This window comes from Epinephelus moara, chromosome 6, assembly GCF_006386435.1.
Source record: "Epinephelus moara isolate mb chromosome 6, YSFRI_EMoa_1.0, whole genome shotgun sequence".
Taxonomy (NCBI): domain Eukaryota; kingdom Metazoa; phylum Chordata; class Actinopteri; order Perciformes; family Serranidae; genus Epinephelus; species Epinephelus moara.
The window spans coordinates 27,617,310-27,644,760 of NC_065511.1; the positions used below are offsets into that span (position 1 = coordinate 27,617,310).

Here is a 27,451-nt window from a genome sequence, read left to right on the forward strand (position 1 = left end):
TAGTACATTTTGAATTTTTAATATGGACCTTGAAATATACTTAAGTTTCTCCAGTACATGTGACATCACAAGGTGAAAATCATGTAATATATTTCGACCTGAGTGCAGCCTCTCAGGACCCAACCCACCTCCACCTGATTGGTGGATCCTCGGTACACTGAGGTCTGCCTGTCAGGCTGAGCACAGGGCATATATTTACCCACGGCACGCGGAAGGACACAAACTGTACCGACTGGGACAAGTGGATCAGGCAGCGTCTTGTGCACGTGCTCCTGCCACCGCTAGAGCGACGTTGAGACTGATGTTCCGTAAACAGAAGAGGAGTTAATTAAATTCACAGCAGTCGCAGAGACTAAACGCTGACGTCTTTGTTTTCAGCTGTCAGGTAAGTTTGTGTGGTGTAAAAGTCATTCACGGTGTGCTAGCTACGCAGTCAGTTAACAGTTTTATAACACTGTCAAGTAGTTTGACGTTGTTGTTTTAATATTGTTCGCTAACTTACATGCTAGCTAGCTTAAACTGTAGCGTTAGCTGTGTACGTCACGATGGCTGTTTATATTAACTTCACCTCGATTAAAATGTTTAAAAAATAACATTTAATAATACCCAGGTTGCAAACCGTGTTATATTGAACCACTTCTTCCAGCACTTTGTTTAACAGCAGCTAAACTAGGTCAAACTGCTCCAGCTACTCCAGTCTGACAGCATTTTGTTTTTTATTATACCGATGTATTCAAGTGCTACTAGTTCAGACTTTGCGTTATATTGACAACACTGATGTGACGCAGGAAGCTCTCAGGTGCTCCTTCATATCTGTGGCTGCTGTTTCCCGCCTTTTAATTTCATATCGTGCTGTTGACGGTTGAACACAGTGTTCCCCTTGCAGTAATTATAAGTTGTGATCTGCTTTAGATCTACACATTGCGTCTGCACATTATGTGATGTGTGTAGTTAACATGAGAGCACAATATGGGATCCAGATGTAAACAGTTAGGGAAGTCCTTCCCTCTTTCAGCCATCAGATTGACTGTGTCTAATGTTTTCCATGCTGAAACAAGTTTTACAGGGCGTGTACAGGTCCTTAAGAAGTCTTAAAATATCTTAAATGCAATGTTACAACAATGAGGCATTGAAAGTCATTAGTCTTAAATTTGAATTTGTGAGATCTTAAACACTTAAAACATTTTATCTACTTTTATACATTTTAAATTTTATTTCTGTGAAAATGAGTCCTGAAGTCAACATTTCTAATGTTACAAATCTTTAAAAACTACAATGCTGTCATTTTACTACCTGCTGGCAACATGTAAATTGACTTAACTCACTCTAATTACCATATTCCTACATAACACTTACCTCCACACAAGACCACACATACACTACTTGCCTGCAATAAAAAAGTAAAACACAATTTGTCCAAAAATCCGTCCTAAATTTGGTTAAAATGTGTCTTGGAGGGGACTTAAAAAGTAAAAGTTTAAAATTCAGGAATTAAGGGAGTAAAACAGACCACAGGTTTCAATTTTGATCCAGTGAGAAGCATAACAATAAATATTTCTAAATATGTGGTTGCATTACAGCTGTAAATATAACCAATTGAGACTTTTAATTTCAGTAATCTACTTGAGTAATGGAGCATCTCCACATTATGTACTTGGGAGTCCCATTGTCTCTGTTGCATCAGCTCTCCATCTCACATGTGGTGGAACAGGTTAAGTTGGGCAAGTGCTTTGTAGTTTCATTTTCTTTGTGTGTGTGTGTTTTTTTTTTTTTTTTAAGTCTCACATACAACTATGAAGTACATCCTGGTTACCGGTGGTGTCATATCTGGTATTGGTAAGGGCATCATTGCCAGCAGCGTTGGAACAATCCTCAAGTCCTGCGGCCTTCGTGTCACAGCGATCAAAATCGACCCGTATATCAATATTGATGCTGGCACCTTTTCACCTTATGAACATGGTGAGTAATTGAGTGCATTAAATAAGGTCGCTTGTATTGTCTCTGGTGTATCATCTGCTGTTTATTATTGTGGTAAAATCCTGCCGTTAATATGTCAGGATGTGGTGTGGCAGCAGCTGACTTGCGTGGTGTCACCATGTGTTTCCGTACAATAGATAGTTATGTCAACATGCAAAGCATTGCATTTCCACCAGTTTTGGATCTGCTGTTTCTCTGACCCTATGACAAATGGATATTATATCTGTGTTGTGTTGTGCAGGGGAAGTTTTTGTTCTCGATGATGGCGGGGAGGTGGATCTAGACTTGGGAAACTATGAGCGTTTCCTTGACATCCGTCTCACCAAAGACAACAACCTCACCACCGGAAAGATCTACCAGTCAGTCATCAACAAGGAGAGGAGGGGAGACTACCTGGGCAAGACTGTACAGGGTGAGTGAGTGCACCTTCTCCAAAACATGGAAGCTCCCCTTGACTGTTTAAATACTTCACCCCCACTTTTGGTGCCAGTACATGCAGCACACTTGTTTCCGTTTGTATTTTCTACTGTGTTTATAGAACAGATAATGTGGCAAGAGCTGTATTTGTCTTCATGTGCATGTTCACTGAGCACTGTTAATTGGTGTTATGTGACTTTTGTTTGTTTTCAGTGGTGCCCCACATCACAGATGCCATCCAGGAGTGGGTGATGAAACAGGCCAAGATCTCAGTCGATGAAGATGGTGTAGAGCCTCAAGTTTGTGTCATAGAGGTAAGTTTGTCTTGCAACTACTTGTCTCTGTTCTCATCAAAGAGGAATTTATGCTAATGAAGCTTGATTTTTGCGCTAAATGCAATAAGACACTGAAAGCCCTCTTTGTCAAAAGTGTTACATATTTCAGCGGCTCCCATGGGCAGCTCTTAAGTGATTTGTGACCTGTTTTTTTTTGTGCGTTGAGTAGAAATGGAAGAGGTTTTCGATCAGAAATGAAACCAAGCATGTTGCCTGAAGCAAATGAAAAATATTGGCACCATTCAGCAAGTGGAGAAATTGCTGAACTCACACAAATGGGTCCATTAGCGAAGCAGAAAAACAAACATTATTTTGAAAAACTACTAAATCAGGGGATTTGAAAATTGATTTGTTGAGGAGAGTCTGTAAAACTATCCCCCTCTGTTCGCCCTGCTCTCTCTGCAGCAGTGTACAAAACAAAGTGTTGTACTTTAAAAAAAAAAGTTTGACAACTTGTACTGTAAAAGTATATAATCTTTAGTACATTTGCAGCTGAACATGTCACATCCTCATAAGCGAAGTTAAATTATTACCCTGCCTCCAGCAGTACTTTTCGTATGGCATACATCAAAACCGTCTCTGACAGTATTATGGGTACAATAAAGCTGATTACAATCTGTACTTTTCAAGGGTGTGTCGCATTATATGAGGTGCTGAGATCAAACCTGTGTGTTCATGGGTGCAGTTCTGTGGTCTAAGCAGGTGTTTTGTGTCAACAGCTGGGAGGCACAGTGGGTGACATTGAGAGCATGCCTTTCATTGAGGCTTTCAGACAGTTCCAGTTCAAGGTGAAGAAGGAGAACTTCTGCAACATCCATGTCAGCCTGGTACCGCAGGTATGGCCTACTGGTGGACGCACATTTCATGTATTCATCACAGATATTGGGATCACTACATCTGCATTAACTTTTATTATTTGAATAGCTTGTAATACTTCTGTTTCATTTGAAAAAGGTTATAAAATGCCAGGTTTGTTGAAGCCTGCCCTGATCAGTCAGAGCTCCTATTTCCCCACCAGGGCTTTGCAGCTCTGGCTCTGATTGAGGGTGAGAAGCCGCTTCCAAAAAGTATGTTAGTCACAGGGAAATTGAGATCAGTGTGGGTACATGAGACCCTCAGAAAGACAAGAAATGACAGGGAGGACCACCATCTGGTCCAGGAGCTTTGCCTGGATGCTGTTCAGTTAGGTTTTTCTAGGATGAGTTGCAGACAGTTTGAAAACCTGCGGTCAGTTGTCGGGCCTAATTACAGTTTGTAAGAAATGTCTTGCAGCTTGCACACGGTGACATATGAAGTGACAGAATGTTACCTTCACACAGGCTAATACTTGCAACCACAGAATTGATTGGACAGTGGGGAAAAAATGTCAATGACATCAGGCCCTTTTTCAACGTGACACGTTCAGGGCCGTCCAGCAAAAATGCAAGGCGCATAAGGCAGAAAAAAGTGAGGCGCTCAGCAATTCAAAAGCAGCGAGCAAAATGCTTCACTTCATTGAAAACAACTACAAAAAGCGGCCCCAGGCTGCTAACACATTCTCTGCCTGACAGGGGCCTAAAGAGGCTATAGAACAGTAAAAATCACCACTGGTTTATTTTTTAAACACATCTCTGCCACACTTTGAAGTGAATTTGCTTTTTTATTCTCAGCCCAGCAGCACTGGAGAGCAGAAAACCAAACCGACCCAGAACAGTGTCCGAGAGCTCAGAGGGCTGGGCCTGTCTCCAGATTTGGTGAGTCAGATTACAATTTGCTTTTAGAACTTGGCAATCAGACCCGTACCCCAGATATAAACAGGCCATGGCTCTGCTTTCACTGTACGTGTAGAAATCTATATCCACTAAATCTTGGTTATGTATCTATCTCATGGTGTACACAATCAAATAAAACCCGACCTTAAATAAACTATGATGGTGTTTACTTAGGAACCTTTGAGACTATACCCTTGTCCTGTTGTATATCATAATAAAAAATAAACAACTTGATTCTTTTTAGATTATGTGCCGCTGTGCATCACCACTAGATACGGCTGTTAAGGAGAAGATCTCCATGTTTTGTCATGTGGAGCCCACACAGGTGAAGTAGACTGACTTGTTTTTCAATAGAATCTTGCTGTGAGCTCCATGTGCACAGCATGCTGCTCCCCAACATCTGCAGGTGTGGTGTGGTGTGGTGTATTACTGTATTTGGTAATCTGAGAGATAAACAGTACATATAAAAGTATAACTGCTGCTTCACTGTATGCTAGTGCCAGTTAGGGATAAGTGATGTTGTTCTCTGATGGTGTGTGAGTTTGTGGCACTGACTGCACACAAAACTCCAGCATGTGTTTTGAAAACTTAAATCTTCCACTGTTTAAAATATTTAAAAATGAAATAAGTATCACAAAAGCCACCACAAATCAAAAACAGTATACTTATGATTAGGCCTGTCACGACAATTACGTTATCGATTTTTTTTTTTTTTTTTTTTTTTTTTAAATTATTATTATTTTATTTTTTGTATGGCATATGTATATGACCTCGCTCATTTTGCTGACCTTGATATTGCCCAATGTGTTTTTACATGCACGTTTGCTTACATAGTAATGTCACCAACATTTTAGCCAACATGATGTCAGAACAAACAGTACGTTATTCCCAACTATTTTAAGACTTGGGTTTAGCGGTTCTTCCTTTTTATTATCTCTCTACTTCCGCCTACTTGTGCAATTCCAAAGAAAAATAAAACAACACTTAAAAGAGGACACAGTCGATGCAGTGTGGCTTACCGGTAGCCTGCACATGCACCTTTGGAGTCGTAGAGGCACAGTGCGGGTAGTCGTTAGCTTGACAACCCCTGGCAACAAGCCAGAAAGTCTGTCATTTGTAGTTTTCTCCTCCAACAATTTCATCCTCCACTCCATAAATCCATCCCTGGGAGCCGACTGCAGCACACCGACTGGATTATAGTGGTAAAAGCGGAGTTCCTGGTACTTAAACTGAGTCATTTTGAGCTACTCCTGTAAAGGTGCTATTCATGTTATGTAGACTTTCTTGTATACATTAACAGGTGTTAAGTACTTTTTAAAAAATATGTTAAATATTTTTTCATATTCCATTGCCAATGTCTGAATATTCTTAAGAATTAAAAGTACATTGCTCTTTGAAAGGGTGCACTTGCAGTCCATTTAAAATGACAATCATGTCCTTTATCACAAATATTTCTAGGACGGTATAAAAACAGTTGTCGTGACAGGCCTACGTTTTTGTGATCAGATATCTGGGGGAAATTACATTTAAGTTTATGTTAGCATTGCTCAGCCTTTTTTATCAATGAAATAAACTGAAATAACATGTTTTGTGATTCTTTCCAGGTGATCTGTGTCCAAGATGTTGCCTCAGTCTACAGAGTGCCTCTGCTGCTGGAGGACCAGGGTGTTGTGAACTTCTTCTGTCAGCGGCTAGACTTGCCCACTGCGACGAGGCCCAGGAAGATGCTGTCAAAGTGGAAGGAGATGGCTGACAGGTGAGGAGGATTGTCATAGCTGCTAACTTTTTCAAGGCTACCAAAGAAATAGACACAAATCATTTACGTCACAGTTATGGAACAGTCAGTTTAATCACTCAGGCACTTCCTGGAATTAAATTGAAAAGAGTTGAACACTAAAAGACAAATGTTCCTCAGTCACTCAAGCACAGTGTTGAGGTAGCATTGCTGGACACGCAAATGTTCTTTGAGTGGCTGTAATGTTATGATTTAACGTTGCACCAGGTCAATACTGTAAATCATCTCCCTCTCTTCTCAGATCTGCCCGTCTCTTGGAGCATGTCTCCATAGCACTGGTTGGGAAATACACTAAGTTAGCTGACTCCTACACCTCCGTTATCAAGGCCCTGGAGCACTCAGCCCTCGCCATCAATCACAGATTAGAGGTTAAGGTATGACATTTCACATTTTTATCTTTTGTGTATTTATTTCTGGATTGTTTTTCAACCCTGCTTTGCTGTTTATGTGTTGACTGTTGTCACAGAAAACTGGCATAAAGCCTAACGTTTGTCCATATTGACCATATTTAAACAGTAGTCAGCCTGTTGGCCGTGATGTTGATATCCCTCCAAATGATGCTGTTTGTTATTATTACAGTACATAGACTCTGCAGACCTGGAGACTACCACTCTGCAAGACGAGCCAGTGAAATATCATGAGGCCTGGCAGAAGCTCTGCAGCTCTGAGTGAGTAGATAAACTGTCAATAGGATGTTTCACACTCTGGTGACATGTGGTTATTATGTAGGCCACATGATGGCAGTGGAGTGCCGTCACGCTCAGTCATTTATTCGGCTTCATAAAATGGTCAATGACTTGTGCTTTGTGGAAATTCACAGTGTTTTATTGCATCTTCATGTAGAGATTATGTCTGCAATGCACTGGGGGGGAAAGTATATTTGTGAGACCAGCTTTTTTTTTTAAAGCCGGGGCCAAAAACAGGGTTTTGAAGGATTGTTTTTTGCCGTGTAGTATCTCAAAGTTTTGCAAATACAAAAACAAAACAAAGGCATGTTAGATATCATCCTATATTATGAGCCATTAGTTTGCTATTGAAATAGTTCACCAGACTGATCTGCAGAAATTCATAACACTGTTATCAGTAATGTGTCTCTGTGTACAGGTGTTTATATTGTGTGATGTTTGTCTTAAAGATAATCTGGACTATTTATGAAATAAATTAAGTCTGTCACTCCTTCCTTCCTTCCACAGTGGTGTGTTGGTACCAGGAGGCTTTGGTGTGAGAGGGACAGAAGGCAAGATGCAGGCTATTAACTGGGCAAGGAAACAAAACAAGCCATTTCTGGGTAAGAGAGATTCAAACTACTTTCTTATAAATTCTGCCTTCTCCTTCATTAGGGATGTAACGCTACACAAGTCACAGTTCGGTTCATATCTCTGTTTAAGAGTCGTGGTTTAGTGTGAGTTCAGTACAGCAGAGGAAAAAAAATGCCTGAGGATACATTTCTTTTCATATATTTTTAATAGACAGTAGTTCAAGTGTCAAAGACAAAATCCTCTTGCTGGGGACTGAGGTAACATTTTGCTATCTTGCAACTTTGGTAAACTATACTCATTATAGAATAAGGAACATTTCAAACACTTCTGTGGTAACACTGAACAAACACAGGTCCCTTTATGCTGTGAAATGGAAGTTGAACAATTGAAAATGGCAAAATACACAATACTAAAAAGTAAAACTAAGGCGAAGTGTTTGAATTATTTCCTCCGTGACTGTATGTAAACATTCAGAGTACCCCAACATTTGGCATCCTGCATGTTTGATTTCTCCATTGCTGTTGTAGCTGACCGGGTACTCGCAAACCGCTCTTCCAGTTCTTGCGTTTCATTTGCGCTACCCATAGTGTGACTGACTCACGCCAATCCAATTGTTAAGATAACCTGGGCATATGATACTAACGCTGTACAGCTGAAAGTTTACAGGTGAAACTCACATTTGTGAACTTTGGTTTCACATTATTTGCGTCAGTTTACATGCCAGGTATTCTGTCTGCTCTGAACCTACCGCACCGCGCCAGTTTGACACAGTACAGTTAAGCAGGAGCACAGCAAACCTGATGAAGAGCAGACTTAAAAAATGTTACCCCAACTTACCTCAAGAAAGATATGTTAAGGATTTTTGGTGTGCAGCTTCTTACTTGCATTATTTTGGATAAAAAATTAATAGCTACATTGTCTCTAGGAAGTTATTTTCTGCCTTAGCCTGATGTTTTATTGTTTCACAACTGAAACCTTATTAAATTAATATTACCTATAAATATAAAACATAATATAATTGATGGCATAAGTACTCCAACACTTTGCTTTGACACACATGAATCATTAGCGGTACAGCCCACAGTATTTAGACGTTGCATGTTCAGTTTAGCGCTCATCGCCTGTACGGCAGCGTCATGCTGTGTGGATGCCTCTGTGTAATAAGCCTGGGAAGGTTTGTGAAGGGCAAAATAAATACAGAGAAATCTTGAAGGAACAGCTGCCACAGTCTGCCAGAGAGCTGTGACTCAGGATGAAATGTTTTTTTTCCCCTGCAAAACATCAACTTAAAATATAAAGCCAAAGCTACACAGGATGAAAAGCATGTATTTGATGGTTACGTCAAAGCCGAGGACTCAAACCCATCGAGAAAGTGTGGCAAAACTTTAAAATTGCTGTACTATGAGGATCTCTGTGCAACCTCACATAGTTTGAGGAATCTTGTAATGACAAATGAGGACAGAAATGTTGTGTTCGGGTGTGTAAAGTTGTTACAGACCCACTGATTCAAAGTATTTCAAAGCAGAAATTGTTGCCCCATGTGAAAAATACAGACCTGAGCAGCATAAACACTTTTGCAATCAGTTTATTTGTGTGATATATTTGTACATTTCTCAAATCAATTTGTTCCACTTTGACATATACGAATTGTTTATCATAAAAAAAGCTTTAATTACAGCTGCTTGAACACACAAAGTTGTAAAATAATAAATGAAGAAGTCCCAAGTAGAGGTGAATACGTTTTATAGGTACTTTATAATCATATGCTTAAACAGTAGTGTTAGCCACATAAGTGCTTTGCACAGTGGGGATCTTGTTCAGTCTTACTTTATTTATGAGTCCTTACAATAACACTCATTATGCAAGAATCCTGCTGGTCTTGTTTTGTGCAGGAGTATGTTTGGGCATGCAGCTGGCAGTGTGCGAGTTTGCCCGCAATGTTCTCGGATGGGAGGGTGAGTAATTGCACCGTTCAGCCGAGGCCACTGTTTAAAAACATTTATTTGATTCCTATTGTTTCTAGTTAAATGATGAAAGGACCGAAGACCTGATGAGAAGTTAGGGTGAGCTCAGATCAGTTTTGCTCATCTTTTTCAGATGCCAACTCCACAGAATTTAATCCAGAATCCAGTCACCCTGTGGTAGGTTATCTTTTTCTGCCGTGCTCATATCACATCATATCAGCGGAGTCTCCAGCGGAATGGCTTTAACATCCTGTTTGATCTTGACAGGTGATTGATATGCCAGAGCACAACCCAGGACAGATGGGGGGAACTATGAGGTTGGGGAAGAGGCGGACCATTTTCAAATCCAACACCAGTGTACTGAGTATGTATGCTCCCCGAATTAAAGGTGGACTGTCTGCTTATTGGTCTTTAGAGTGACTGTGTTTCTGATGACTGATATTTCATTGTTCAAGGGAAACTGTACGGACATGTGGAATACGTTGACGAGAGGCACAGACACAGGTTTGAGGTAAAACAAGGCTTTTTGATTGAGAGTGCAAAACAAACACATACAGTACAACAGTGGTACTCAACTTAAAGAGAAACATAGTGTTCTTTTTTTTAACCTGGCCCCATTTGCCATGTTTTAGTTTCTAAGTGACTAATGGAGTGAAATGATTTTTGGTTCAGTACTGAGAGTCACTGCTGAAAAAGGCTGCAGCTGCAATTGCACTGTCAATTTACGTCCATTAAAATAGCTTGTTTTTGCAACAGACAGGCTCAGATTGTTACTCTTAAGTGTCTGCCAACATTATGGAAAAGGCCCGTCAAGGAAATGAAGCAATTTCTTTACCTTTCGCTGATCAGTTCCGTTTGTTGTCATCACTCAAGGAGAAGTCTCTTTCTGGCTTTGTCACAATAACAAACAGACCGGAGGAAGCAAAAGGTAAAGAAAAAATGTTTAATTTCTCTGTAGGGTCCTTTCTGTAATGTTATCAGACACTTAAAATAACAATCGGAGCCTGCCGGTGGCAAAACCTAGCACTTTTACTTGTAGCGATTAAATTGCACCTTGCAGCTGCAGCAGTCTCTTTCAATACTGGACCAGTTTCAAACAGTGCTGTCTCCATTAGTCACTACGACACAAAAACATGAAGGCATAAGGGTGCCAGGTGGCCAACCCACCATTTTCTAATTCACAATGACAATAAATTGATTCACACTGGGATTTTCTTTGTACATTTAACGTAAATAAGGTACATAAAAAGCATCAAAAGGGGTTCAAGCTAAGCCCTGAATATCCTCAAATCTTAGAAACGCCCCTGCATACAGCTGACCTGTGCAGGGCTGCTGCAACAGAATTTGCTTCTTGGCAGAGATGAGTGAGGACAGCAAATGCTGAAAGGTTGAAAGCAGGCAGTTCATGTTTAATATAAACTGATAAATACTATTCATTTTTGTTTATTAACTGGCCCCTGCTGTACAGTATCTTGTTCTGCCTGTACACTTTGCAGAGACTTGAGGACATTTAGTGTTTATAAAATAACCTCAAACCTTTACTGAATCCATGAGTCATTGCTTATTGTAGGTGAACCCTGAGCTGATACACCACTTTGAAAAAAAGGGCCTTCAGTTTGTCGGCCAGGATGTGGAAGGAGAGCGAATGGAAGTCGTTGAATTGGAGGGTGAGTGGAAAGTGTTATTGAAAACAAGCATTCATGTGCTGTTGCTGCTAATGATTGTAACATGCCGTATATCTCCTAAAAGTTTTCACCTGGCTGATCCTTATGACGCACTCTTACCAATTCACTGTTTCTGCAACATGCTTTGCCTCAAATGCCATACAGTATGTGCTGTGTCATGCGTTAACTGTGGTGTATGTAGTGGAGGTTAGTATGTCTGCGCTAATCCACCTGCTTTTGTTGTTTTAGATCATTGTTACTTTGTTGGAGTGCAGTACCATCCAGAGTTCACCTCGAGGCCCATCAAACCTTCTCCTCCATACTTGGGTCTCCTGCTGGCTGCTGCTGGAAAACTCCAGGGCTACCTGTCCAAGGGCTGTCGCCTCTCTCCACGGTAAGCTCCGACACAGCCAGTGGCATCAAATCACATTTAAAAGCATTCGTGTTCATATTTAATCTGTGAACTGACATTAATGCTGACTGATTAAAAACATTTACATTTGATTGGGACTTTATGTACACGTGGCCAACCTTAGCTGTCGTGTATCTAGTAAAGACATTTTTGTTTTTATTAAACCCTTTACACTACAAATTGTTTGACATTTTTATGCATCACTGAATTAACCCAAATGTAGTTGACTTGTGAACCTGAATGGAAATTTACAAGCGCATTTTTATTCAATGTCATAATCTACTCTCTCACAGTCAGTTTACAGTGACACTATGTCATCATTCCACATGCAGTCACAATAAAGCAACCCCTGTAAGGCAGCACTGCTATAACGCTCATTTTATGTATTCATCTTTCATTGCAGGGACACTTACAGCGACCGCAGCGGCAGCAGCTCTCCTGAGACAGACATCTGCGAGCTGAGGTTCCCCTCTTTGTCCCCAGAATAAAGCACATGTAGATGTTGTGGTTGTGTAACACTCCTGCAGATCAATGCAAGGCCCAGAAAAAAAACTGGTCCGTAAAATCGTTTTTACAACACTGATAGGTACAATGTCTTGTTACAGTAATTTATACTGTAGTGAATATATTATGTTTATAGGTAACGGGATGTCTTGATGTTAACTCTGGGGGGGTGAAGAGTTGCTGGAATAAGCAGAAGCTGGGATGAAGTGTGTGTGTGGGGAATTTTGCAGAATTTTTTGTAGGAATGAAAAAAGAGTGGGGTGAGGAATGAATGGTAAAATATCGTATCATCATCATATATTTGTGAGGAGATGGATGGTTTGGAGTCAGGGTCTGTGCAGTTGGTTTTCTTTTTGAGGCAGCCGTCCTGTAAATCAATCCAATCCAGTGTATGCAAACATTATGATTTCGTACAGTTGTTTGCGTCTTGTATTGCCAAAATTTGCCCATGTATCATGACAAACACATCCAGTGGTCTTTTACTGGCTGTTTACAGTATACCCTCCTATCAGCCAAAAAGCTATGATATAGGAATATGTAGGAGAGTATGTTCACTTCTTTCATGGTAACCTACCCATCTTCCTCGAAATACACTCACCTCATCAGTTACCACTACAAAACCGGACACATCATTGATAGATTTACCTCTTTGACTTATCTGTTAGTGTTTTTTTATAGTTTTATGTGTTTCTGCTTTTAGGTTTAATACTGTCTTACATATCTTAACTGTCATTCAGGGTTACTACAGAAAAGTGAGTAAGCTACATGCCACTCTGGTTTCAAATAATCTTGTACTGTATTACATGGGGTGTGCATGCAAATCCATACGAGTCTGAGATTAAACTGGACCACAATGATGTGCTTTGGTAACTGTGGGATATATATATATATATATATATATATATATATATATATATATATATATATATATATATATATATATATATATATATATATGAATGATGTTATTTGTTATAGGTTGAATTGCTCAGGCATTAGCCGATTTCACAAGGACAATGGGTTTTAATTTTCTCATGAAAGCCGTAATGGTTGTGCACTTCGGGGTGTTACTACTTTAAAGTTGTTATGCCTTAAACCTGAACTCACCAGCTCTGCTTGCATGGCTTTTATGTTTGAGACCGGTTTGCCTGCTGACATCAGCAAACATGGTTATGAACCGCATTGCCCTTTGCTGCGCTATCTGTACCAGAACTTCCTAAAATGAGTTATACTTATGCACAGTCATCTGACAATCCGGCCGCCTTAATGTGACCCTTGAGTCAACAGTATTAACTGAAAAATAAGCTTGTCATATAAAGCTGATGACTTAAAACTAAAAGAAAAACCTAAATATTTGATCTCCAAACATCAGTAGCAGCCAAGTGTAAATAAGCGTCAAGCCTCCAAGTTGCATTTTCACTTGGAGTCTTGACAAATTTAGTGGACCACGATAGTTAAATCATTGCTGCCAGTGCCTTTTATTTATCTGGTGACCCAGATGTACGAAAAACATGCTGTATTTTTATATTTATGAAGTTTGGATGCATGTGTGATGCAATATGGATGTTTATTCTGAATAAATATGCTTTTATTCCTCTTGATAATATGGCCTTTGTTCTAGTGGAGCTGAGGATGATGGCAACTTCTGCTTTTTACCAACGACTGAGACACATGAGTTTTTAGGCAAAACCATAAAAGACATTTATTGATACTTGCACACATGAGAGACTGAAAGGCTTTGTCTTCACTGATGGCACTATTCCCAGTGTTGTTTGGTGCTGAGAGCACACTGGTGTATTCATTTATATACATAACTAAATGCTGCTGTAGCATTCCCTAGAGGCTGTCCTACTCATTACACCCCGCAATATGAAAAGGTTACTGAAATTATGTAAACAAACCCAAAATATGAGAAGGTTAGTCAAATTATGTAAGCAAACATTTGGAAGACCAGTATACAGGATTTAGGACATATTGGCAGAAATGGAATATTTACCAGCCAGGATGATGTTGTGATGACTGGTATTCTTTTCACCTTGCAAGTCTGTGCGTGTCATCATGAGGAAATGTGGTCCTGGTGCCACCTGCTGTAGAGGCATCTACCATAGCCATTTTGAGTATTATGCCAGGTGTTGGTCCCTCTGTGGACAGATTTTGTCGACATGATAATGTCACAACTTTGCAAAATAGAGTCACAAAACCTTAAGCTTGGCCTTCATTTTGATCTCAGCTACACAACTATAAAGATAGACATGGTCTGAGCAAGTAGGCCAGAAGTAGGGGGATAGGATGTAGTGAAGTGGCCACTGGCCACCCACTTTATGTCCCTGGCTCACAAAACATAACAGATGTGTAGTTTGAGGATGGGTGCCAGAAGCAGAGAAGGGGCCATCGACCCCCCACTTTACCTTGGCTGACATTTGCTTTAAATCGTGGATCACTGTATGGCAGCTGGAGTGATCTCATGGCAAGATTGGCTCTGGTCATAGCTATGTTTTCATCAGTGTGTAATCACCTAAAATGTAGAGTTGTGTTTTTGTCACCTTGTGTCAAACGCTAGAGCAACGCCGTTGCGGCGCGCGCACATTCAAGGGCACCTATTTTTCAGGGTGCGACAGCTGGGCCTTGAGATAAACAGAGTTCGGCTTTTTGAGCGCAGCAGCACACACCGCATGTCATAACAAGGAACAGCCAATCGCAGCCAAAAGCTATTTGTCCCTTCTTCCGTAAATATGGAGAAGAAGTTGATCATTTGTTGTCTGTTCGACGGACAGTATTTTTGGCCTGATACACACTTACCAAATAACGCTTGAAAGAAGATCAGCTCTGCACTCAGGATGTCATGTAAGTACGCTATGGTACGGACTCGGTGCTGGTTATGGTTGCTTAGCAACCTCAGACGCAACCTGCTTCTGCACCCTTGAAAGTTGGCACAGAGTAGGCACAAGAGTATCGCCCAGTGCCTGACCTCGCGTTTTCCAGGCGGTTAAGGACATGTCGTGTACAACTCCATAGAATGAGAGGTTTAAATCCACACATGGAACGGGTCCTCCTCTATGGACGCTGCCATGTTGTTCTACAGTAGCCCAGAACGGACAAACCAAACACTGGGCCTAGTTGGGGCCATTCGCGTTTTTGCATCGACCACTGTAGTTCTCCTAGACGCTTGGCACATTGGAGAAGTTTCCGTTGGCTGCAATCTGCAACCTCACCACTAGTTACCACTAAATCCTAGACACGAGACCTTTAACAGACCTAGAACATGATTACTTATAGCATGCTAATAGTTTAATTACTGTCCGGTGATGATCATGTTTGAAAAGCTCAATTTGGGAGTGATGTTTATTTTTGGTTCTCTCATGTTTGCATTCTGACCACATATTAAGCCTTCAATGACTGGCACCTATGTTCAACACTAAAATAACCACGACGAAATTAAAGTAGACATGTAAACATGACAAAAAATAACATTAAACTTCCGACAAACCTATTGTAGAAAAAATAATTACATATCCTGAGCCTTTCTTAATGTTTCCCCAGGGAATATAAAGCTGCATTGTTACCAACTTCCCCTTTTTGGTGGCAGTGTTCACTCCACAGACAGGATCATAAAGTGATAAGAGTTGCTGCTAACAGTTGCCCATGCTCACCCACACTGTCTATGATTATTAAAGATGACATGTAGTTATGAGATGGTGACAGTGGGAAACTACAAGCTTTGCCTTGATACGCATTCACTACTTCCTTATCAAACTGCCTTTACTCCCACATCTGGCCCTCCCATTCCACAACAGCCCTCCCCATGTCCTTGTGCTGCCCCGCCTTTTGTCAAGTATCAACAGGCAAACTTTCAAGTCCACACCTCTCATTCACATGCGACAGTGCCAGTTAAGATCAGCAACTCAGCTGAGAACTGCAGCTCCACCGGGATCTACTTTTGTGGGACAGATTCCTCCACATACCGGCTTTTGAAGAGATTTTGATCAACCACCATGGGAATGAGACTGAGAGACTTGTGCTGCGGCCCTCAACTGCACAGCAGTCTGGGATGACTGTCAAACACAGCCTGCTTGACTGATTTGTGGGATTTATAAGGAGTGGCTGCTGCGGCTGCTTCACAACATTTGGAGCGTCAAAGCTAGGGAAGCAACTTGTTGGAAGCTGATGTGGGATTGCTAGTCCCTTACAGGTTTCATCTCTTTTTTTAAACCTCTTTCTCCAACCCCCTTGGAACCATCTCGGCTACTCAATATATTCCTCCTCAATCATTCCTAACCTTACTTACAGCCTTGTTTATAATTCCTGCAGTGCATTTTCTTTCACTTTCCCACAACTTCCATACACCTTTGCATCCCCACAAGCTGTATTCATCGTCATCCCTTTTTGTTTTTCCCACTACCAGCGACAATGGACCTGACTTTGTGGCAGTACCAGTTCAGGATCATCATGCTGGGGGACTCCACAGTGGGCAAGTCCTCCTTGCTGAAGCGCTACACTGAAGACTTGTTCCTGGAGTCCATCAACCAGACGGTGGGTGTAGACTTCTACGTTCACTTCCTGGAGGTGGAGCCAGATGTCCGCGTCAAGCTGCAGTTCTGGGACACAGCTGGCCAAGAGAGGTTCAGGTGAGGATGCACCAGGCCTTGCAGCACAACGACACCAAGACAGTAAAACAAATAATTTGAATGATAAATATTCAAGGAATGACTCATGTGTATGCGAATGCGCTATCTAAATAAACTATCACTGGTTATTCCATTCGCGCCGGAGCTGTTCATCAGTGTTTGCTCTCAGCTATCACTGTGTATCCACCCTGTCACCCTCACAAGATCGGTGTGCAGTGTGTACAGAGATTCAGTGTGTGTACTGCTTAAAGTGGAAGAGGCAGATCTTTGAAAAGGAATTATTCTTAGTGCTCAGCATATTTATTGAAAAAAGAAAAACTCAGAGTAACATGTTTCTTTCTGTCTCTAAATTCATTAAATCATTTCTCCAGTTGAATGAACCATAACAAATTGCAAACTGTGCCTGTTTGTGTTTACCTCCTCTCTGCATGGTATCTGTAGCCTGCTTAATCCCACATGAGTCAGCTAAAACTCAGCCAAATCCGGTTTGTTTTCATAAAGAGGTAATGAAGAAGTAAGTTTTCACCATCTGGCTGCTGGGAGGACTGTTTACCAAGCCTTTCCTTTGGTTTTAACAGTCGGTGACTCACAGGGGAACCGTATGCCTCTTGACAGTTTCATGATTAGGGTGATAAAAACACAGTGGCTATCAATTTCTTACAAAGGAACAGACTCTCTGTCAGTCTGCTTATCTAAAAAAAAATTCAGCTCAAACAGTGCAGAGAATCAGCTGATTATTTGCTCACTTGAACAGGAAATACGACAAAGTCTGAACTCTGCACAACCCCAGCGAGGGCTTTGGTGGTTTTCATGTGCTGGAATTCAAACCTTTTCTCTTTCTCTCTGTTTTCCCTGCGTGTCTCTCTTCTCTCCTCAGGTCAGTGACCCGTTCTTATTACCGCAACTCTGTCGGAGGCCTGCTGGTGTTTGACATGACCAACCAAGCCTCCTTTGACCATATTAAGGAGTGGCATGCTGAAGTGTGCGAGCGAGTGATGCCGCATAAGGTTCTGTTCGTCCTGGTGGGCCAGAAGAGCGACCGAGATGCCGAGGGGGAAAGAGTGGTGAGTCGGGAAGAGGCTGAGAAACTGGCCGGGCAGCTGGGGATGCCCTATGTGGAAGTCTCTGCCAAGACGGGTCAGAATGTGAAGGACGCCTTCGAGCTGCTCACTCGTCGGATCTACCAGGGTCTGCTGAGCGGAGAGGTAGAGCTGCAAGAGGGTTGGGATGGAGTCAAGTGTACGGCACCACAGGCGCTGCAGTTACAGAGAGCCAGCCAGGCACAGCCCAGCACCAAGAACAACAAGAAGTGTTGTGCTTAAACCTCGGACTGGTGGTGGTCACCCACACGCACTCAAGTTACTGGCAAAACAAAACCAGCCCCTGGAGAGTTGGATTTGTGGTGGAAGTTTACTGTTATGAAAACCACTTTTTTGCACCTATGATAGTGGTTAAAACAAATTGTTATGCCTTTGTAGGTACAAGACACTGCCAAGATTTAACTTCAGAAACTTATATATTTAGCTACGACGGCAGCGTGACAATGTTGGCCCACCACTTCAATCTGAAATATCTCTAAAACCTAAATACTGTTAGATGGATTGCAGTGACATTTTGCAGAGACATTCACGGCCCTCGAGGATTATTTCCTGCTGACTTTGGTGATCCCCCGGCTTTTCATCTTGCACCACCAGCAGGTTGACATTTTTGGTGAAATGTCTTGACAGCTATTCGATGTATGGCTGCAGGTGTTCAAGGTCACTTTGCTTTTCATTTAGCGCCATTATTAGGTCAAAATTTTGGTTTGTCCAATTCTGTGGTTCGTGAATACTAAAGATGTTCAAATCTGCCACAGCTGTACTTTGTGACAAATGTTGGTGGGTGGGAATCACCAGAGGCCCTACGATACAATATTATCATGATACTTAGGTCACAATACAATTTTATTGCGATTCTAAAAATGTTGAAGTATTGGGATAACATATTGAGATATATTGTGATTCAAAGGAAAAACTTTGAAGTTTTCAGTCAGTTCATCTCACTCCATTTTCATTGCAGCAAACTGTATCTATTGGACTGAAAAAGGAATTGATTTTCTTATTCTAGTAGACTACTAAAAGTTCAATTTGTATTTAGAATATTTATAATTTATGTGATAAAAAAATAGATACATGGCGCCTGTGTATTGATAAAATATTGATACACGATACTATGCTGTATCCATTTCCCCCCACCCCTAACCGGTCAAACTAAGATATAAATAAGACGGTAAAGTATCCACATCTAGTTTAAATTGTGCCATAGTCACAAATCTGCTACCATAATTCTAAACTGTTAGTGTTGTTTTATTGCAGTATGTATATCTTTTCATATTTATGGGACTTTACTCCATGCCTGTGTGGGATTCAAGGCCCACAGTTGATCAGACTAACATGGACTGATGAGGTCATTGCTTACCTCAGTTCAGAGGGGCAGGAGTTGTAATGATGACATATTGGGCCAAAGCTGTTGGCTCAAGATGAGACTACTTTGCCATTGCGTTCAATCTACAAGGATGGGATACGACTCATCTTCTCTCCTATTGGTTTTTGGACCTCAAGACCTCAACAGTGGTCGCCAAACTTGGGGTCCTGCTGCCCCAAGAGGTCTTCGGATATATCTGAGTGGTTGCGTGATGGTTAAGGAGGAACTGCTCACTGCTCATTTCCACACCAAAGGTCATAACTTGTAATAAGGGGCTTTAAGTAGGCATTTGTTTATTTTGAGGGGTCACAAAAAGGATGGGAACGATTGTACTACAAGGACATTCTTTTTCCTGTGCACCTAAATCTATGATTTGTGTCCATGTTTCTCGTTCTGTGAATGATTGGCAGCAGTTAAGGGTGCCCTGGGTGAGATTAGAAACGTTCCCCCGTGACTCTGTGAATTAATGTTTCGGGCCTGAGTGGTCGTCTGGAAAAGGGCTTTTGTTGCATCACTAATAATTGCACAGCATGCTGAAAGTGAGTGATTGTATTCAGGTGCTGTTGTTGAAATTAATTAAATGAAACAACTCTAGGGTGCCTTTGGATATTGTTCTTTTGAAATGTTGTGAGTGGTTTCCATAGCAATTACTGTCCATCTGTCTGATGGACGGGCTCCTGTATTTCTGCGAGCAGAACGCAGACTATTTATTTTGTTGATGAAAGACCCCCCAGATGATCCCTGACGGGTTCAAGTGTTGTCCGTACACCAGTTTGTGACCTTGGTTTTCTGAAAATATACAGAAGGTGACTAGATTTCACAATAAAAAAAAAAACCTTTTACGTGTGTCGAACCCTTGGCTGACTCTAAGTTCAGTGGCGATAGATGCCATACACCAAAATGTGTCCTCTTTTAAAACACAGATCAGTCATTTATTAACTTTTTAATCTGCCATTGTGAAAAATCAACATCTGGGCAGCATTTCTTCTATTGTTTAGATGCATTTTGCTGAAATATACAAAAGTAAAAATTAAAAATGACAAGGATGGCTGAAATAAATGTGTTAATATAATAAAACCTATTACAATCAGTAACAGTACACAACAGCACATAAATGTCTAACAGAAGCAAAGCATGTACTGTGTTTGTAGCCAACACTTACGGTAGGAATTTATTATTATAGACCTTCTATTTATTAAAAAAAAAAAATCTAATCAACAGCACTGTTTGAGCGGGTAAACAAGGGAGCTATCATCTCCTTCACACTCCACAGTTATTATCTATTATTTCCGAGCTAACACCAAACATGATTTTTAGCATTCACATCCAAATGCTTTCGAGTATCAAAAGGCAAACCGGATACAGCAGTGGTCATCATCCAACGTAAGTATTCCAGTAAATGTTTATTGACAAAAATTCACTGAACAGAGTTTTGCCAGGCTTAGCTTAATGGCAACAAAACAGAACCAGAGACAAGAATTACAATATTGTGTGAGTGCTGGCAAAACCCTCAAAAGTTAGGGAGACATGACAATGAAACACTAATGTCTAATGAAAAAACAAAACACCTAAACCATCTCTTTTTGCCTCATTAGTCCCAAAAATCTCAACTGAAAAAGAAAAGAAAAAGAACAGAACAGACAATACACAGAGTGGGAACATGTTGGTACAGTCTTGCTACTTTTTGGTTGTCTTGCGGATCAGCGCCATTCTCTGAAATGAAAACAAGATTTATCAACAGTTGTCAAGTTTCAATACATGTACCTTTATATACTGAAATATTGTACGGTGTCCAACAGAAACAGTTGCGTACCTGTTTGTGAGCCTCTGTGGTGCAGGCCTTCTTAAACGGCCGGATCTCATCTGATCCATACCCAGGGATCCACATGTTCCACTGGCGCTCTGAGAAAAGCAACGCACAGTGAGCAGGGTGCAGGCTGTCAGCACAGTGTCTAAACTAGGATTAATGCCTCGTCGTTGTGTGCCTCCGCAAACCAGTCGAGTTGCAGTTACATACATGTTTGTCCGGACTTATATGTAAACATGACAAGAGAAAATGCAGAACAAGAACTCCCCTTCTGTTCCTCAGAGTTATGGTGTTTGAAAATGTCCAGAAAAGTGTTTCAGCAGACATTTGACCTCTTGGATATAAAATGTCATCAGTTATTTTTTCCTGTTAGACATTTGTGTCAGATTTTGTCATAATTAGTGTGTGAATTCTTGAGTAATGGCCAACAATGTGTTTTGTGAGGTCACAGTGACCTCTGACCATCAAAATCTTGATGGTTATCTTTGGGTCCTTGTTGACATTTATGCCAGATGTATGAAATTCCTTCAAGGCGTTCTTGAGATAGCGTGTTCAAGAGAATGGGACGGGCAACCCAAAAACCTAATGCCTCCAGCCACAGCTGTCGCCAATGCATACAAATTGTTTTCAGGGCTATAATACAAATAATTTCAACACAGCAATGCAGAGATGACAGTTTACCTGCCAGTGATTGGGCTGCTATGTTACCATAAAACTGCAAATGTCTCGGGAGCTCTTGCATTTTCTGACTCTGACTGTTTGCAGTCGCTCAAGAAAATGAGCGCAAATTACTTTCACTCAAGACCGCACATTTTTTGATGTAACAATTTCAAAGAGCTTTGTTTCTGTGTTTTCTCTTCAGATCATGAATCCATGAAGACGTCCCTTTGAGATGCCAACTGTTAGAAGTTTTTGTAAAATTCCAAAACAATAAATCTGCTCCCTTCAATTATAACAAATGTAACTGTCAGATTTGAACATAAATTTCAGATTATGGCTAAAAAATAATGAGATATCACTTTGAATTGAGAAATGATTCCTGTCTTACATTGACATGATATACTGGGACATCATTCTGATGTTGAAAGCAATTATCCCACAGTGATTACAAGCTGACCGCCATATCATAGATACTTTAAATGTTTTTCCTGTGACCTACAGAGACATACTAAATCCACCCTTCTGAAAATATTAGGTGTCACAGCCCCGCAGAAAAGCCATCAGCAACTTACCAAGATGTAATTGAACATCCTTCACCTCCAAGGTGTTGGACTTGCGATGGCGAGCCAGTTGACAGGCTGCTGTCACTACACTCTCTATAAAGTCATCTGCAATTTGTAGCAGCATCTGAGAAGAGACGGGCGTTTTGAAAACCATTAATCATGCTCAGTAAAGGAAAGCAACATTGCACAACTGCTAGACAAATCTCTCATATTCTCAGCTGCTCACGCCATTATTCATGCAGCCAGGCTTTCAATAGAATAAGATTTCCAAATGATGGATGTGGCAGTGCTAGGTTAGGAAAGCTATAGAGCAACGAGAATCTGCGAGATGCAAGTGGTGTTCATTTCACACCGAAGAATCTGAGTGCAGAATTAATTTGAAATTTTAATTAAAACCACTGACAGACCTCTTCAACATCCTCATCCAGCTGCTCATTCGGATCGATCTCTCTCACCAGGTCCTGCAGCTTCTTCTTACTGAGCACCTGGAGAGAAAACAAATGTATTCAGTCTCATAAATACATAAGAGAACAGGTGTGCTGATGTTGTGTCCTCTCTACAGTAGTCTAATGATTTAAAGTCCAGAACCACAAAATGGTTACAGGGTAAAACAGTCTGACACTGATATTTATGAATGATGATATCTTGAGGCCAATGGAAAAACATCTTTATGCAAACACAATACAGTTCCAAAAAAGATTAATAACAATGAATATTTTGCCTTTCTAAACATTTGAGAGGAGAAATAAATACAGCAACTTCACAGTGGGACTGTCCCACACACAGGTAGCTCTGACATTGAGGATAATTATTCTTACCAAAGAAATAATGGTGACTTTATAAGCGACTGTAATTAGTAAAGAGTTTGTCTAGTAGAAAACTGCACAAGTTGGGCTATGATCGAAACTATGCAATGTATCAATGTGCACATTAAGTATGGAACTGTACTAGAGTAGTGATTTCTTTCCCACACAACTTTTAAGATCAGATTTGATGGGGAAATGTTACTGCTTTTAATCTAAATTATAAAATATGTGTATTAAGTTACCCAAACACAGATGCTCCTGTAGCAACCCAACCCACCAGTCCTTAGATATGGTGAATAAAAACACTGACTGACCTGAGATCCCTCTGGACTACTTCTGCCAGCAGGGCCAGGGGTCCCAACCTTCACTGCTGTTGCGGTGCTGTTAGCCATGCTGGTGGCCACAGGAAAGCTGGAGGGACTCGGGAGTTTTTAAGGGGGGCAAGGCTGTTGTGTGTCTGTGCCGGTGTGTGTCAGAGTCCTGTGTGACTGTCAAGATGGGCACAAATGGGATAGATTACCTTTTACAATGACCACCTCCGTAAATCTGGGGAGAATAGGAAGTACACAGGTTAGTGTCAAGGAAGCAATAGGCTCATAAACATGCTTAAAGTTGCTTACAGACTTTTTAACTGTTGTTTTATCCTGATCAATATATGATCTGCTCACATGGTTTATTTTAATTCACTCATATTTCATTTAATATAGCTCTATTTCATTTTCTGCTTTTGCCTCCCGATTTTATTTCATCGCAGTGTTGATGTTTTAATCTTTAACCAAGTAACTTTGAACGGTGCAGTGTAAATAATGACTGCTGTTATTGCCATTAGCTACAAGACCAATGCAGAAACTTAGCCGTGAAGCAACCCTATGTGATCTACAGAAAATATTAACCGAATTAGCAAAGTAACAGCACATTCATAAAATAATAAGACCACACAGGTAGCCTATGAGCAGATGTGCAGCTTTAACGAATAAAGCAAACGTGTATAATACCGACGCTAACACAACGTTACGTGCTAAAAACAATAGCAGCTATCAAGCTTTGAATTTAGCTTGACAGGCTAACATTAGCAGCTAATCTAGCGGCGCGGCTTTCCGCACGCTACATCCTAAAATTACGCGTTAACTTGACGACTTACCCAATAAAACAAACACTATCTGTCCATGTTGCGGCGTCGCTGCGACGACAATGGGTGAGTTGGACACACAAAAGCTGCCTCAAATTGCGTCGGCGAAGCTAGAAAAATAAGCGAGGTTATCTTTCACTACTTCCGCTTTGTTCGGGTCTATTTCCTGTGGCAACATAGCGCCTCTACTCTGCCACCTGCTGGATATTTAGCGGAACTACATCAGGATTCAACAACGAACACCATGGATTCAATACACAGAGGGCTACTGCATTGCTAACAATAACAAAGATAATCAAAATAGATATGTAAGAAATAATAGCACTAATAACAATAATAGTAATAATTATAACGACAACAAATATATGACAAATAATAACATTAAAACGTGTTCATAAAGCCAAGACTAATTAAAGAAGTAATAGCATTTTTTTCCTGGTTACTAATCACAATTATACAGTCTTTGATCACATTGCAACAAAAACTTTAAACTACCAACTTTTTTTAAAAAAAATATATATTATTTGGAATGACAATTAACAAATCATGCTCAGGAAGTCAGGTCAAGTCAACTCATAGGACAAGCCTAAACTCAATGTGCTTAATGTGAAGGCAGCTGTTGACTGCAACTTATTTCTTTCTGCAGATGGCTCAGCTCTTCTTGTGTCTCACAAAGATAAATCTGAGGTGGAAAAATCACTTAGTACAGAGCTCCACAATATCAGTATATGGCTAATTGACAACAAATTGTCCCTCCACCTTGGCAAAACCGAATCAGTCCTCTTCGGGTCTACTGCCAAACTGAAGAAGTCTTCTGGGTTTAGAGTGGTAGTGGGTGAGACAGATGTAACAGCCAAGGAAACTGTCACCTACCTAGGCTGTACTTTAGACAACAGGCTATCAGGGGAGAGTATGGCCCTTAAAGCTATAGCAAAGATAAGCCCTAAAACTGAATTTCTTGCTAGAATTGCACACCTTAGATACACCTACCCTCAAAATATTGGCCGGGGCCCTCGTTCAATGTCATTTTGACTATGCATGTACATCATGGTTCTCCAGTATTTCAATGACTCTTAAAAAGAAACTTCAGACCTCTCAAAACAAAGTCATTAACGTAATACTCAAACTCCATCCCAGAACCCACCTCCTTCCTGCTCACTTCATCAGTCTGAAGTGGCTCAGAGTAGAGGAGAGAGTAACCCAGTTCAAGTTGTGCCTTGTTCACAGGATCATTAATAAATCAGTTCCAAAATATTTGTGGGACTATTTTGTAAGGGTTGGGGACACTCATGGGTATTCCACTAGGGGCAGCTCTACTGATTTCGTGCCTTGGCATTTTAGGACTTCTATAGGGAAAAATACCTTCCTATACTCAGCAGCAGTCTTGTGGAATGGGTTACTTACAAATTTTAAATTAGCCAGTTCCTTAGCAAGCTTTAAAACCAAACTAAAAAGCGGGATGATGAATAATCTATCCTAACTACAAATCAGCCATGATAGTATAGAGTTAAGCTAAATCATGTATTTTTGATATGCTATGCCTTAATATGTCTTCTCTCTATGCTGTGATGTCTATGTATTGTCTGTCTTATGTATTGGCTGCTGTATTGTAATGTCTTTGTCATATATATTGGCTGTTGTACTGTCTTTGTTCCCTGTCCATATATGTTTTATGTCCAAAGGACCACAGTGGAAACAAGCCTTCATGCTTTATTGTGTTTTTATCCTTTTGGTTTTACCAATAAAAAATTCAATCAATCAATCAATTAAGATGCATCATACATAACAAATATAAAATATCATGTAAGATGATAGAGTATAACATATATAAAAACAAACAAAATTTTCCAAAAACAAATAAAAATACACTGAAAAACGTAGCGAAAAGCTGACGAAAAAAGATGTGTTTTTAGTTTGCTTTTAAAAGACAACACTGTTTTAGCAGACCGTAGTTCATGTGGAAGATAATTCCACAGAGTAGGACCATAATGACTAAAAGCACCATGAGCTGATTGAGAGTTGATTTTATGTTCAATGAGTAGACCTTTATTGGATGATCTAAAGGATCTTTCTGGTGTGTACTCTGTGAGCATGTCAGCTACATAGGGAGGAGCTAAACTGTTAAAACATTTAAAAACAATATGATTTTTCAATCAGTTCTCTGTTTAATTGGGAGCCAGTGAAGAGAAGATAAAACAGGAGTTATGTGCTCAGACCTTTTAGTTTTTGTTCAAATTCTGGCTGCTGCAATCTGGGTAAACTGGAGTTTATTTAATCTGCTTTGTCAGTTCGGCTAGTGTAGTTTAAGATTTCTATCAACAGGGCTTTCAAGAGGGCTTGGTTGTGTGAAGTCTATGTGGTTTATGCTTTAAAATCAAGTTAGAGAAAGTAGTTAATATCTTGAGCAGTGATGGGCATTTACATAAAGAGATGATACAGTGCAGACAAAGTAAGAGACCCTCTGGCTTAAATACTCCTATTCCTTAGATACTCCTCTATACTTGAAGCCAATAGTTAAATATAGTTTAAAAAATAAAAGTCAGTGTATGGATTTTAGATACATGTCATGTCACAACACCTAATTATTTTACACATGGTTTGAAAGGTATTTGCACTATTTTCTTGGCTTTTTTAAAACATGATTTTCTTTTTAGCATGTTTTGATTTTAGCAGTAATAGCCTATAGGTATGCAGGCCCGGGGTGGATGCAGCAATGAGTCTGACTGAAAGTGAAAAACTAATATTTCATAAGGTATGACACTAAGTGAGTCCAAAAGATGACCCTGTAAGCTTTTTAAGCCTGAGTACAGCAAACGATCTCTGATGCCCTTAGACAGACCAAATCTCTTTCGATCTCGCCTCCTATTCAGCTCCGGTTAACAGCTAATCAATCAAAGGTCAAAGCAAATGAAGCGTAAAATGTTTGCTTGTTCGGCACAATTTGGCATAACATCTCACACTGAGAAATTGCAAAGCTCTGCGGTAACATGGCGAGACTTCTTTCAAATCCTTTTGAACTTCGTCTGACAAACCACAACAACAAGCCCAGACTGAAAACCTGATAGGCCTGACACCCTCCCAGAAACTAATGACGCACAGGGAATTAATTTGATTATCAGCTGCAGTGCCTTCATTTGCAGCTCACATTTAATATTTCAGGCGTTGATGCTTCTCAGAAAAGGTGAGCCATAAAACCAGAAACGTATAATAATGCTTACTGAGCAATTTATTTTCGGTAATATAATGATTTGGATGGTTAGTTTTGTTGTGCTTTCACAATGAGACTGCTTTGAGCCTTCTACTTCCTAAAACACAAGCCC

General features: G+C 40.4%; 3 protein-coding genes across 3 annotated transcripts; 2 read left to right on the top strand and 1 right to left on the bottom strand.

The window, feature by feature from the left end:
• Window positions 1-238: 238 nt before the first annotated feature.
• On the top strand, window positions 239-13,682 carry LOC126391187 (CTP synthase 1-like). The gene is made up of 18 exons (XM_050045760.1): window positions 239-385; window positions 1,780-1,959; window positions 2,219-2,389; window positions 2,608-2,708; window positions 3,449-3,565; window positions 4,379-4,462; window positions 4,725-4,805; window positions 6,085-6,236; window positions 6,517-6,649; window positions 6,855-6,943; window positions 7,469-7,563; window positions 9,427-9,489; window positions 9,632-9,675; window positions 9,766-9,862; window positions 9,954-10,009; window positions 11,069-11,165; window positions 11,412-11,556; window positions 11,978-13,682. Exons 2-18 carry the CDS (start codon window positions 1,794-1,796, stop codon window positions 12,060-12,062), a joined length of 1,776 nt encoding a protein of 591 aa, XP_049901717.1. The 5' UTR covers window positions 239-385; window positions 1,780-1,793; the 3' UTR covers window positions 12,063-13,682.
• Window positions 13,683-15,874: 2,192 nt separating this feature from the next.
• Window positions 15,875-20,731, top strand: rab42b (RAB42, member RAS oncogene family). Its single transcript, XM_050045762.1, has 3 exons — window positions 15,875-16,267; window positions 16,481-16,703; window positions 17,581-20,731. The coding sequence occupies exons 2-3, from the start codon at window positions 16,486-16,488 to the stop codon at window positions 18,023-18,025; spliced, it is 663 nt and encodes a 220-aa protein (XP_049901719.1). The 5' UTR covers window positions 15,875-16,267; window positions 16,481-16,485; the 3' UTR covers window positions 18,026-20,731.
• taf12 (TAF12 RNA polymerase II, TATA box binding protein (TBP)-associated factor) lies at window positions 20,551-24,303 on the bottom strand. The gene is made up of 6 exons (XM_050045763.1): window positions 24,144-24,303; window positions 23,317-23,548; window positions 22,604-22,681; window positions 22,206-22,320; window positions 20,980-21,068; window positions 20,551-20,879 (listed from the first exon to the last, which is right to left on the bottom strand). Exons 2-6 carry the CDS (start codon window positions 23,392-23,394, stop codon window positions 20,844-20,846), a joined length of 396 nt encoding a protein of 131 aa, XP_049901720.1. The 5' UTR covers window positions 23,395-23,548; window positions 24,144-24,303; the 3' UTR covers window positions 20,551-20,843.
• Window positions 24,304-27,451: the final 3,148 nt, after the last annotated feature.